The sequence below is a fragment of the Triturus cristatus genome, chromosome 4_1 (genome assembly GCF_964204655.1).
Source record: "Triturus cristatus chromosome 4_1, aTriCri1.1, whole genome shotgun sequence".
NCBI classification, from domain to species: Eukaryota; Metazoa; Chordata; class Amphibia; order Caudata; family Salamandridae; genus Triturus; species Triturus cristatus.
This window is the reverse complement of record NC_140585.1, coordinates 1,233,740,257-1,233,754,177: the sequence shown is the minus strand read 5'-3', so window position 1 is coordinate 1,233,754,177 and position 13,921 is coordinate 1,233,740,257. Positions and strand designations below refer to the sequence as shown.

General features: G+C 47.0%; 1 protein-coding gene across 2 annotated transcripts in view; it reads left to right on the top strand.

Moving 5' to 3' along the window:
• Positions 1-13,921, top strand: part of LRP1 (LDL receptor related protein 1) — a 1,298,976-nt gene that overhangs the window by 1,034,568 nt on the left and 250,487 nt on the right. For both annotated transcript variants that reach the window (XM_085654639.1, XM_085654638.1), the window contains exon 70: positions 7,290-7,422. In XM_085654639.1, the coding sequence (XP_085510765.1) occupies positions 7,290-7,422 (133 nt within the window). The remainder of the gene's footprint in view (positions 1-7,289; positions 7,423-13,921) is intronic.

Here is a 13,921-nt window from a genome sequence, read left to right as displayed (position 1 = left end):
CACTATCATCCAAAGGAGGAGTCACATACCTCGTGACTTCCAACGATTTTCCAAGACAAAAACAAGTGCAAACATCCGGGCCCAACACCAGATGGCGATCTATGCACAGTGTGTAGATCTGCAGCTCTACATGCCAAGAACAGATGCATACTGGTAAGTAGCATATTCCATCTGTAAGAAACATTAGTTATAGATTACTTGCCGCCCCACCCATCCTCCCCGTTCTGCGAACTGATTTCTAGGGTTAAGGATATCCTTTCAGGGCCCTAGTTTTATGCGTCAGTGGTCAGTGTATTGCATGGCTCTGTGTATCTGGCGTGGAAAGTCGTGTACAGAACTGATGTCAGCATGCAAGGGCGGCGTCTAAGTAGCTACCGCGACGTCATCCCGGTGACTGCAACGATGGACGCGGAGCCGAATGACGTGCAGGGGTACTACTGACGAAAAACTTTCCGGTTCCAGTCTAACGCCTGGCGGTAATTCGAAGGTAAGAAATCTATATCTAACTAATGTTTCTTACAAATATATTGTTACTGATGGTAAGTAACTTGTTCATTTAGCAGCCTGAGCCTGCAAGTATACCTGCCCCCTTCGGGCTGTTGCCGCTGTGGTCTGGGCTCAGCTAACTCACTGTAATGATTAGCAGCCAAGTTGACCCAACAGCGCCACGACTGCAATGTGGCCTGTAGTTCGTTGCATCAGCAAACCAAATTATTCTGGGATGGCACCTTCCTTGTTGCTGAGTGTATTTCTTACAAATTAGGTGCTACCGCCTGTGTCACTGACAGTGACATTTTGGCGTCCGGGCTTTGGGCTTTTGTTCTGAATGCCGGAGAAACATTATTTATGGGCGTTGGAATGACCTCTGTGCAGTTTTTCCTATAATCTCCAGCCCCAGAATGGGGCCTCTGGTGCCTCTCAAGTCGGTCACCTGGACGTACTTCGAGTGTCAACAATTAATCAATGATAACAGGGAGGATGGACTAGGCACCTTCAGGCGCAGGCTGTGGCAGGATATTTAAAATTTCCTGCCGGCCCAGGCCCTCCGGAATTATTGCTGCTGCCCCACGCTGAAGTTAAATTAGGACAACAATTATTTGACCTCGACATGTGTGGCTGCCCTGTTGTGGGGTTTGGTGTGGCGTTGTCTGGTCACAGTGAGTCTGAGAGCAGGTGCTGAGTGTCTTTTAAATGCAAAAATCTGAACTGTTCCCATGAGGAGCAGGGTCAAGACTGATTTACATATGGCTGGGTCTAAACTGGGGTGGCGTAGTGTGCAAAAGAATGATGGATTTAACCCAGATCTCTTGACTGGGGTGAATGTTTGAATCATTCAGCATACCATCCATCGTTTGTTGCCGCAGCAAGTGTCTTTTAAAGGCACACGGCACAGCTCTCAAAATAGCGGTGCCATCACTGACTCTACTCCATCCATAAGCAGCTCTTCTCACCATCCGTCTTGTGATACAGATTTCAATCTCATCTTAGCTACACTACAGCAGCTGTGTCTGCAGCCAGTGAGTGTGACCGTGAATCACAGAGACACATCAGCATCAACAAATCGGCAGAAGGCCTTTTCCCCAGTTAGGTGCAGCAGTAGAATTGTTGTGACTCAGAGACTTAAAATTGATGCTGCTGTCCGTAAACGTTCCTGTTCGAAGGTCGTAGATTTGTCTACTGGCAGCTCACTCTGCTTGTTCTATTGCAGAGGGTTAATATCTCTGCTGCAAAGAATGTCACTCTAGCATGCAAATCACAAAAGTGTTTGAGGATCGCTGTGAGTTACTGGATACTATGCTAGTACCCTTCAATTTTTGTGCTGTGCAACAGTTACAAGATCTTAGAGTTTCTCGTTAGTCAAATGTGCGTAATTTCTGATATTTGTGTTTTCCCCATCTTCATTGCTTGATTTTGCTCAGGAGAAAGTGTCGCTCATAGTCGTTGAAATGTCACTCATAATTACACTGACTTTTTATAAATGTCACACATAGTTATCTGAAACCTTGGCAGCTATGTAGTTGATCGCCTAAAGTATTTGTTTGTTGAATTAGCCAGTGCTTGTTTATCGTCAAGTAAAAAGTGTTGAATTACTATACCTTGTAACTTCTGTTTCTCCGAAACCTTCTGGTGGATCTTTTTTGTTTGGATTAAAAAAATTACATAAAAATCGAATCTATTTTTATAAATTTGTGTCGGATTTCTTGAGTGTCTCGTTTATTTTTTCTTTAGTTGTTTTGGTACTGTTCAAATGTTTTAGACTTGTTGCATTGTGTAAGCCTGCCTGCTCTACTCCACAGCCACCCAGGGTTGAGTTAAGGTTTGATCACAAAATATTAGTGGTTCTAAAGGTGTTTGTAGTGTATTTCCCGGTGAGGTCACAAAACCACACCATACAATACACTCCATTTCCTCACATGGACTACCTGTGACATAAATATTGTACATTCCAGCCATTCCCACTGCTGGGAGTAGTAAAAATAAGTGTTTTATGTTTTCTACCCTCAACAATAGGTTTAGTTTCAAAGGGAGCTGCAAGACATTGGGTTATTAGTTGCCAAGGAAGTGATCCTTTTTAATAATAAGTCCTCACTTTTGAAGTAAACCATTGTAGCACTTAACTGTCCCAGAATGGCCAAGCAGAGCAGTCTAAGGCTTACGCAGGGGAGGAGATGTGGCCTTGTAGCCCCTGCTTGCTGATAAACAGAAAATCAATACATTTGTGTCCAGTCAATGCTTTTTCTTATAAAAAAGAAATATACTTTTTTTACACATGCAACTAAATGCTATACCTGAAATTACAAATAATTACAATCAGGTAGGTGGAAGTACCTTTGGTGACAACCTCATATCATGCCACACCCCTAACTTCACTAAACTCCCACCTATACTGGATGCCATATCACCATATAAGTGGGTGTCCTCCTCAAAAAGGTCAACCAACCGGCTTTGTCGTGTTGTCGCCACATTAGTAAAATCTACCCCATGGGAAACGTAAGTTTTTTTGTAGAACAGATTCTGGGGAGTGGGGCTCCTGTACTCTTGCAGCCCACCAAGCTTACTAAAACAATGCTGTGGTGTCCCTGCTCACTCTTGGAGCACTAGAAAGCCAATATGCAGATTTGAAAGCCCTTGCAAGGGCTTACGGGAGTGCTGCTTTGGCCCTGGGTTTGAATATCAAAGCAGATTTCTTATGTGGTCTCGTGCCCCAATTAATTCTTCATTTCTGGGTACCCCATCCCACCTGAGGCTCACACAGCCTAGTCACAGCGCCTGTATCTGGGCCACACCTACTAGTCCAGAGGGGGATTTAAGTGCTGCAGGAAGTGCGTCCACGCCGCCGGTGTGCCAAAGGCAAGCCCGTCTGTGCCCTTCTGTGCTCACGCCAGCGCCAGCCCCCCTGCCAGTTTTGGCTCCCATTCCCCATCGAGAATTACTTACTCCAGGGTAGCACTTCTGGAACTGAACACCAATGGTACGGTATGGGGATGTTTATACCCTGGCACTGTTGTTCAGAATACAGCACTAATCTGCACATCAGCTTTTTTGGGCTAAATGGGAAGCGCTATAGCGAAGATTGCCCAGCTCCTGGTATCTCTACAGTCTATTCCATTGAAGAAATGATTAAGTGTGCTCTTTTAAATGCCAGATCCCTGATAAAGCATCATTTTGAAATTTTTTACTTTATAGCCAACCATCAAATTGACATAGCTTGGGTCACTGATACTTGGACATACCAAAAGTAATGACCAGACTTAGTAGCAGCGACCACTCCTAACTTCATACCTCATCATATTGATTGACCCCTTAAATGCGGCTGGGTCTTGCCTTGATTTTTAGGGTAAATTCTCAGGGGTTATGTGTGAGAAAGTGAGTTTCTGTTGCAGTAAACCCCATCCCCCCCTTTTTCTTCTGTTGCCAGACTACTGATGCTTTTTGACTTGAAGTACTCTGGGGCCCTGCCAATCAGGACCCCAGGGCCTGTGTTCTTTCCCTAAAACAAAACCCAATTGACAGCTCTGGCCACAGGTAGGTCCCTGGTAAATGGTACCCCATATACCCAGGGCTCTGTGACCAGAGAAGGCTCCTAAGGGCTGCAGCACCAATTGTGCCACCCTTAGAGGCCCTGTACCCTGGCACACACACACTGCCTTTTCAGGCTGAGTGTCTGGGTGCTGAACAAAGCAAAGAGACAACATGGCCCACATCCCTGTGTGCCATGGCCACAAACCACTGCCCTGGCACACATCAGTCACCCCTCTAGCTGGGTGCCCTATGCCAGTGGTGAGGGTACGGGTGCATGATCCCTGTACTCCTACAGTGCCCAGGTCCATTCCTGGGCCCTGTAAGTGCAGTGCTGCCATTAAGAGTATATGGTGCTGGGAGGTTGTCATTACTAACTCCACAGCACCATAATGGCTGCACTGAAGACTGGGAAGTTTGGTATCAAACTTCTCAGCACATTAAACCCACACTGAAACTCGACCAACTCCCAGTGACCTGACTGAGTGGCTGTGCAGGCTGCCACCACCAGACATGTTTCTGGACCCCTGGTTCGGAGACTGCTGCTCTCTGGGGCCTGAAACAATGCACATCCTGGGACGTGGTACCAAGCCTCCTCCCCCCAGGATGGGCAGGGTTCACGAAGGGGAAGGAGAGAGGTGTGCCCGCCTCTGCCAACTCCACCCCTCAGGTGGGGGAGGCGAGGTGAAGCACAACTGAGTCCCCGCCATCTTACGGACGGGGGGACCCAACCAACCAGGGACAGGCTTATTGTGGCACAATAACAGGTGTGCCCACCCCAGGGAAGGGGCCCATTGTTCCCTGTCCTTTATCCACCTGTAACGCCCCTAAATCTAGTATTTAGGGGGCACCCCGAACCTTGCTTCCTCAGATCCAGAAACAACAAGAAGAAAAGAAGGACCGAACAGCCATGCAGCCAGCTAGCAAGAGGAAGACGCCCACTGACTTGGCCCCAGTCCTACAGGCCTGTCTCCCCTTGAACCTGCTCCTGCCAAATCCCGGTGTGTCCTGCAGCCAGCAACCTCAAAAACTACAGAGAACCTGCCTGCCTTCACTTTCAAAGACTGCTTCTCCCTGTTCAACTGCAACCTCTAGCAGCAGCCGGAGACCGCGAATCTAGCCCACTCTGCACCCGCCGAACCCGGCCCGAGCTCGAGTGGAAAAACACCACGAGGAGGTCACCCCGGCGATCCTGACCCGAGATCCGGCAACCCCTGACCTTCCTCAAGCCTCCAGCCGACGCCTGCAGCATAAATCCAGAAGTCCCCCCCTAACCGCGACCCGGAGCTGGTAAGAATGTCCGACCCCAAAAGACACCCCTGCACCCGACGCCCCACGGCCTTGTGTGCCCAAACCAGCAGTGCCTAACCAACCCTTAACTTCCCAACTTACCTCTCGAAGTGTTGGTCGCACCCAGACGTCCTTCGTCTCACTGCCTGCAGTACTTTTGCAAACCGGAGGTTCTCCATTGAAAACAACAGGGCACCTGACCTCGAAACAGCACCCTGCACTCTACCGCCCTAGTGCCTCTGAGGTGCACATTTTGTGCTACTTAATTTCCCCATTTGCCCTGACCTATACCCTAGGAGCTTTGCTCTCACAGCCCAGTAGCCTGCTTGGCAGCAGCCACCAACCGGAGGCCCCCTATCCCCCATTGGATAACATTGGTCCTCAACACTCTCCACCCGGCCACCCTAGTGCAGCTGAGTGTGCAACAAGAGTGCATCACTGACTCTGGGGGACCCCTGAGTCTAACCCCAGAACTTTAACTCCCACAGTCGATAACTTACCTGTGAACTGATAACCTGTTTTTCCTCCGTAGGATAACATTGACAATTTTCTTCCAAAAAGTTTCTAAGTGTGGAGTTTTGAAATCTAAAAATATTCTTTAAAAATCGCACGAATAATCAAAACGTATTTTCTTACCTATTTACAGGAAATGTCCCAGTGCTGAATCTAGGTATCCAGCACTGGGTTAGAAAAGTAACGTAAAAAGTAACTTACCTGTAATTTACTGAAAAAGCCTATACATTTCAATGTACTGTATTTGCTAAGTATTGCAACCTACTGCATCCCATGTAAATCAAACAAAGGACAATTCCTATTGCATTTTCAAACTGTTCTACATTCAGCAACTTATTAAGGTAAAGTATTTAAAGCTTACCTGTGCCAGGCCTGCTTGGATCTAAAAATAAAACAACAGTATATTTTTTATACAAAAATAATTGGCCTAGAGTTCAGTTCTTGAGTGTGTGACTTCATTTGCTGACTGAGTGTGTACATCAAATACTTAACACTGTCCTCTGATACTGCCTTACTGCTCGACCACTCTACCACAAATAGAGAATAAGGTTCTATCTAACTTTACCCTCTGCCTACTTCTGGGGTCACCTGGACTCTATACACACTTTACCTCATTTTGGTGTAGCATATATAGAGCCAGTTTCCTATATGCGTTCTTCAACTTTCCCAAATTTGCACCTAGGAAAGGTCTCACAGTAAGAGCAGCCCTTGCTGACTCAGAAGTCTGAAAAGAGAAAGCAGATTGATGAGATACTCATATGGGAAAAAAATAAATCAACAAAAGAGCAAAACATGTGCTCCTCCATGATCCACTCAGCAATTCAAGAAGGTAATCTGCAGATTTTTGAGATGTGGACTTGATCAAAGAGCTGTGGATAGAATTAACACCTTACCTCCGGCCGGGTACTCTATCCGACATTACAATAGAGTACCTTAACTTGCAGTATTGGTTAATGCTACAAAGAATTTTCTGGCAAACCGATAGAAGTCCATCTGTTGTGCAACAGTTAAAATTTGAAATCAGATTGTAGAAGCATGTGGTTAAATAAGAAGAAAAGAAGTCTCTCCCACCTACTTATGAAATGCATAGAAATTCTAGGATGAGGACCTCATGTAGTTACTGGTGATGACATTCTAAAATGGGGCTTTACCTGGCATAATTCTTAAAGAAAATGGTCTCCTTTTCCACTATCTTTCACACGATTATTTTCAACTGTTTTCCACCATCTGAAAAGAGAATACATAATTGATCATCCAAACAAAATGTGTATTATAAAGGCGTTGCTAACAGGGACAATTGATTTAAAATCCCTCAAACTGTAAAGAAAAGCAAAAAATGATCTTGGGGTTCAGAAAATTGTAAATTGGCTATTGTCACCAGGATAGTAGAGAACTGCTGCCCTAAGCTGTTGGTGCAACATGTCTGAGGTACATTATCTCTTATCCCTTTCTCTCTCACATTACAGAAAGACTGTGACTTGCGCTGTGATGCAGACCAGTTCAAGTGCTACAATGGGCACTGTATCCCACACCGCTGGCGCTGTGATGCTGATGCAGACTGCATGGATGGCAGCGATGAGGAAAACTGTGGCTCTGGAGGTGACCCACTCACTGCTTACGTCTTCACTGTTTCTAAAGACACATGCGACAACATGATTTATAGGGTTGCATGGTTGCCCCAGGCTTTATACACCAATCCTATGTTTCTGTATAATTGTTAGGACTGGGCGAAATTTTAATTATGCAGGGTGAAGCTTGCTTAATTTCTAGATTTCACGTGATCTGAAACTCATTAATTTTTTGCCTGGAGGGGCACTCAGTTGTGCAGAAAATGTGTGAATGTCCAAAATAAGCCATGGAAAAAAAAAAGCCGCATTCTGTTCTAAAACGGTAATTTCAAGAAATTTTTGTAGAATTGAGAGTAGTTTCCCAGAAAATAAGCAGTTTAAATCACCCTTAATAATTATATTCCTCACTCGACTCTTGTCCTTTTCAGGCATATTCGGTCACAGATAAAGCAAAAGCATGGCCCACAAAAGTATTTCTTTTACATACATGAATGATGCATAGAAATGCTTGAGTCAGTTTGAAGCATTGGTAATCTCTTTAGGGCAAGGCTCTTTACATTTAATTATTTTTAGCTTGTCTGTGGCATTAAAAACCTAAGCAAGCCGTAAGGGTGTGCCTCCTGAATATCGACCCCGGAATACAGATCGGACACAATATCGCAAACAAAATATTGAAAAAAATAATGTCGGGTAAGAAGGTCTAGATTTTCTTTACCCAACTCCGCTTGTATATACCTATGTGGGACATATATCTTCAAGGTACAAAGAGGTTGAGATAACAATTGCAAATCTATAGTGCCCTAACTGCCCTCCATATTCTGTCGTCAATATTATTGTACCACGATATTCTAGGTGGCAATATTCAATTGTACAATCCGCTGTATGTAGGTCTGTGTTGGTCTGGCCTCAAAAGGGTCAGTTTCATGTAAACTGCTAGGCTGCATCCCCTCTAAGCAATTCCAAAAGCCTTTTGGCCTCTGTGCATCTTATCCGTGAAGTGCAGCTTGAGTCTCTTGAGGCACAGCGAGCTTGAGACAGATGTCTTGGCATTCCTGTATCGCCTATGAACCAAAAAGATTATTCTTCCAGGGAACAACCAGTCTAACTCTCCCGGGCATGCTAGGTATTTTATTATTTTATTGCGGCATGGATGCATTGTACAAAGACATACTTTGTGTGAGGAAACTAGCTTTTTGCAGGTTCAACCCCTCTTTTTGCCCCATTTTTGCCTACTATGCACTGGTGTAATGGCTCTTACCCTTAAAAAGGTATATGGATGATTGACTTGTACTGAATTTTCATAGCCTATATTGCTTGTAAATCCCTAGTATATGGTACCAGGGATGCCCAGGGCCTGCAAGTTGGAGTACCCCCTCAAGGACTACAGCACTTGTGACACTTAGAGTGGGGCAAGATAGAAGGTGGCTTTCAGTCGGTAACTGCCGACTGGAAGGGCAGTTTAAAACTGCTAACTCGACTTTGCTGTATCTCATTGAGACTTCTAGCCGCAGTTTCCTTATCTTAGAATATCCCCTGCCATCAGACTGGATCCAAAAGATTTTTGAGCAATTCCCCTGTCTGCCGGTAGATGATGTTATTCAGCTCCACGTCGACTGCACCACAAGCGATGTGCGTGATACCTCTGTAGGAATCACCCATGCACACTGTCAGTTCTGTCGTTTCCACGCCTGATAGCTCTGAACTACCTTCTGTCATTTTGAGAGATTTCTCCCCTGGTGTGAGGATGTTACCCAAGAAACTGGCTGGTTTCAAGCCATATGGCGCCTATCACAGACAGATTCCTGTTTGTGGTGCTTGGCTTATGACAGTGACTCCTAGACCTGTGAGCACTGCCGTGCCGTGAATATCTCAAGCTCCTCGCTGCCCGATGTCAGACGACCCCCGTGACAGTCAAGAATCCGGTCGTGTGGAAAGACTCAGTGCCACATTCGGCTATCTCTGTTGCACTCCAAGTCGCTGGATAATTCGGGGAAAGTCCCACAAAAGCAAAAACTGCAAGAAGTCAATCAGGTCTTCGACTTAACTGCACCTGTCAAAATTATCCGACGAGGCACAGGAACATCGGCACTTCAGGCCATGATCTTCAGCAAAGCCTGTTTCAGGGTCCGCTACGCACTTACCGAATTTTCCAGGAGCCGTAGCATCCCCCGCCCAGCTCAAAGAATTTCATGAGGTCATGCACCTCTTATTTGGATGGCCAGGCCCTTCTGGGGTGCCTTTGTACCTCACAGGTTTGGTAGGAGCCCCCACTGGACCCCTACAGGCAGGTTCGCCCTCTGCACCAGTCACACCCCATGGATCCTTTCTTGCTGGAACCAGAGTAGAGCAGCTGGAGAATCCCAGAGCTTGCTCAGCGCCTGCTCCACTGCAGACGCCCCGTCTGCGCCTTCCTCATTCCTGACTTTCGACATGGAGCTGGATGGGTGTTGCTCAATGCTAGTTCTGACGCCGACCGGAACCATGCTCTTAGGAGCAGAGCTACTGCCTTTTACTCTTAAGCCTGGGGTGGGAAAGGGACCGGAGGGGTCTGAGGACCCTTTTGATCAGCATCCCTTAGATGCGGACAACTTGTGTGAGGAACTGGCAGAGGCCAGTGGGCTAGACATTTCACCTGACACTAGTTTGGTCTCTCCTCCTACCATGGCTTTGGAAGGTGAAGTCTCTTTTGCTATGGTGGGTGCGTAGGGCAGCTGAGGTCTTGGACCTTCAGCTGCCCTCAGTGACAGTCAAGTCAAACGTCTTGACAGAGGTGCTTCAGCCGAGAGTCGTGCCCTCCGAACTCTTACTTCTGTTTAATGAGGCCCTTACTGACGTCCTAGTCAGGGCCTGGTGCAAGCCATGCCATGCCTGCTGCCATCTCCCTGCTCCTGGGGACGCAGTTTCCAGATCGGTTAACATTGGGTGCCTTTTGGGCCTATATTCCTGTACGAGTTGGGGTACCCAAGCACACGTAGAAATAAAGTTTACATAGATTAATACATCAAGAAAAAATCGTAACACAATAAGTGAATCTCCGTTTCTTTCTTGTAGCTTTCTTCAATTTAATATTCTTGATTCATAGCAATTTCACAGTCTTCACGGTGGTTTCCAAGCCAACACGTGTTTCGTCGCCTCTAGAAATATTGTACATGCGACTTGTTCACGGCTGCACACTGTCTAATTATCAGTATTTAGGGTATGACGATAATTCCGGGTCATACAGTCATGCGACGGGGGGGGCCCGAATTGGAGCCAGACGCGGATGGGGGCAGTCTCATATCACGGACATACTCTCCACATACTCTCCACTACTCGGAGATGGGATCTTTGCTGTTATACTGAGCACAGCCACCAATCGAAATTGTTTACCTTACAAGGACCGGGCCCCCCCAGTCGCATGACTGTTTGACCCGGAATTATCGTCATACCCTAAATACTGATAATTAGACAGTGTGCAGCCGTGAACAAGTCGCATGTACAATATTACTAGAGGCGACGAAACACGTGTTGGCTTGGAAACCACTGTGAAGACTGTGAAATTGCTATGAATCAAGAATATTAAATTGAAGAAAGCTACAAGAAAGAAACGGAGATTCACTTATTGTGTTACGATTTTTACTTGCTGTATTAATCTATGTAAACTTTATTTCTACGTGTGCTTGGGTACCCCAACTCTTGACTTTTGTTGCTCTGGCCACAAATCTTTTAGGGAGGCTAGTGGTTCTCCCCTACCCTCTAGCACCGTTACCGATTTAGAACCTCACGAATACCGGGTGCACTCACCACAAGCGCCTATTATCTATTATAAATACCACTGCCCAGCTCAAAAAAACTATATTCCTGTACGATTTGGGATTAAGTTTTGCAAGTGCTGCCCATCGTCTTGGAAGAAGCCTGAGATGTACTCTCTCAGGCTATTGCCAATGGGAGTGTGTAGAAAGCTGGGTTTCTGTTGCAGTAAGCCCCCCATTTTTTGCCAGATTTCTGATGCACTTTGATTTGATGTGGCCTGGGTCCCTGCCAATCAGGTTCCCAGGGCCTGTGTTTTACAGAGGTAAAAATAGATAATACCTTAACCTCTGATAAAGCCTTAGTGCTCGCCCACAGTACCACAAATAGAGAGTAAGGTATTATCTACTTTTACCTCTGTAAGCCTTTGAAGACCATCTGGACACTGTGCACACTCTACCTTACTTTGGTATAGTATATACAGAGCCAGCTTCCTACATAAAGCCCAAACTCCCTTTCTAATGTGTGTAAGTTATGCCTACTGAAGGCCTATCAAGTCCTAAGGCAGACTGAAGCATATTAGTAAAGTAGTGTGTTTAACATGTTGTAGCAGTAAAATCCTGCAATTTTCCTTTTTACGGAGAGAGAGCGAGAGAGAGTCTGATAGCCCCATTGGCAAGTACAGAGTTACACGCCCACCCCTCCACTGTGCTAACTTCTGAATTGGACTACCAAAGTTGGCACTTCAAGGTATCAAACAACTCGTTACATTAAGCCGAACTTAATGCCAAAGTCAAAATTAATGTAACTTATCTGAAAGAGACAGGTTAGTGATAGATTCCTTACCTATATCCCCAGGCGTCAGACTGGATCCGGAAAGTTTTCATCAGTAGTACGCCTGCGTGTAGGTAGGTGTCGGCGTACGGCTCCGCGTACGTCGCTGGCATCGTAGCCGCCGAGATGATGATGTCAGAGCTGCTTAGACGTGCCCACGTGCGCTCACCTCAGTTCTTTTTTTTTTTTTTTTTCGCGCAGATCCGAGAGAAAGCAGTACCCCTAGTTAAAAGTTTAACTTGGTTTCTGACAACTTGTTTTGTCGAGTACTTGACTCCTGGTCCAATAGGGATGCCCAGGTTTAAGTCCTGTAGGGCCTGCCATCGGAAAATGTCGGAAACGGACCCGCACAACGTGTCTCTTCTGCTTGGGGTGCGCCCATGACCCCGAGGCGTGCCCCGATTGTCGGGCCATGGCGCCGAAAGCTTTGCGGGAGCGTTCCCGAAAGTTGTTGGAGGTCCGGCAATCGGTTCCACACCGATCAAGGTCCCGCTCCCGTGGGAGGTCAAGGGACCGGTCACGGAGCCATCAGCATCGCTCGCCGGAATCGGGGACAGTTGGGTCACGGTGCCATAAAAAATCGAAGAAGCGACGTCGCTCTTCCTCTACCCTTCACCGGTCACGGGACGCGGTGGAGGGGGCAGGCGGTCACTCACCCGCGGCTCCGTTGGAGCCTCCATTGTTGCCTGCGGCCTACCCACCCTTTCCAGGCCCGCACGCGACTTCAGACGAGGTACAGGCCTTCGTGTCGGCCTTTGTGAGAAAGTGCCATCTTTCTTGCATGGTATGCCCCCACTTTTTGCTGAATGTACTTTGACTGAGTGTGCCCTGGACTCCTGCCAATCAGGTGCCCAGGGTGTTCCTTCCCTAAAAACCTAAAACCCAAATTGGCAAACCCTGGCCACATGTCAGCCCCTGGTAAATGGTACCCTAGGTACCCAGGGCCTTGTGACCAGGGAAGGCCTCTAAGGGCTGCAGCACTCATTGTGCCACCCTTAGAGGCCCTGTACCCTAACACACACACACACACACACACACACACACACACACACACACACACACACACACACACACACTGCCCTTGCAGGCTGGCAACACTGAAGACTGAGAAGTTAGGTATCAAACTTCTCAGCTCATTAAACCCGCACTGATGCCAGTGTGGGATTTAATGTTGAGGAAGGAAGGTTCAGGGTGCCCCTAAATACTATATTTAGGGGTGTTACAGATAGGTAAAGGGCAGGGACCAATGGGTCCCTTACCTGGGGTGGATACACCACCTATCTTGCCCCTCTCCTGTGGGAGAGGGTGTGAGAAAGTGCCATCTTTCTTGCATGGTATGCTCCCACTTTTTGCTGAATTGCTGAATGTACTTTGACTGAGTGTACCCTGGACTCCTGCCAATCAGGTGCCCAGGGGTATGTTCCTTCCCTAAAAACACAAAACCCAAATTGGCAAACCCTGGCCACATGTCAGCCCCTGGTAAATGGTACCCTAGGTACCCAGGGCCTTTTGACCACGAAAGGCCTCGAAGGGCTGCAGCACTCATTGTGCCACCCTTAGAGGCCCTATACCCTTACACACACACACTGCCCTTGCAGGCTGAGTGTCTGGGTGCAAGACAAAACAAAGAGTCGACATGGCACACATCCCTGTGTGCCATGCCCATCACCTACACTGCCATGGCATACATCAGCCATCCCTCTAGCTGCGTGCCCTATGCCAATGGTGTGGGCACAGGAGCCCTGTGCCCCTACAGTACCCAGGTCCATTCCTGGGCACTGTAAGTGCAGTACTGCCATTTAAGAGTACATGGTGCTGAGAGCTCGTCAAACATGAACTCCACAGCACCATAATGGCAACACTGAAGACTGAGAAGTTTGGTATCAAACTTCTCAGCATATTAAACCCACACTGATGCCAGTGTGGGATTTAATGTACCAAGCACCCCAGAGGGCATCTTAGAGATG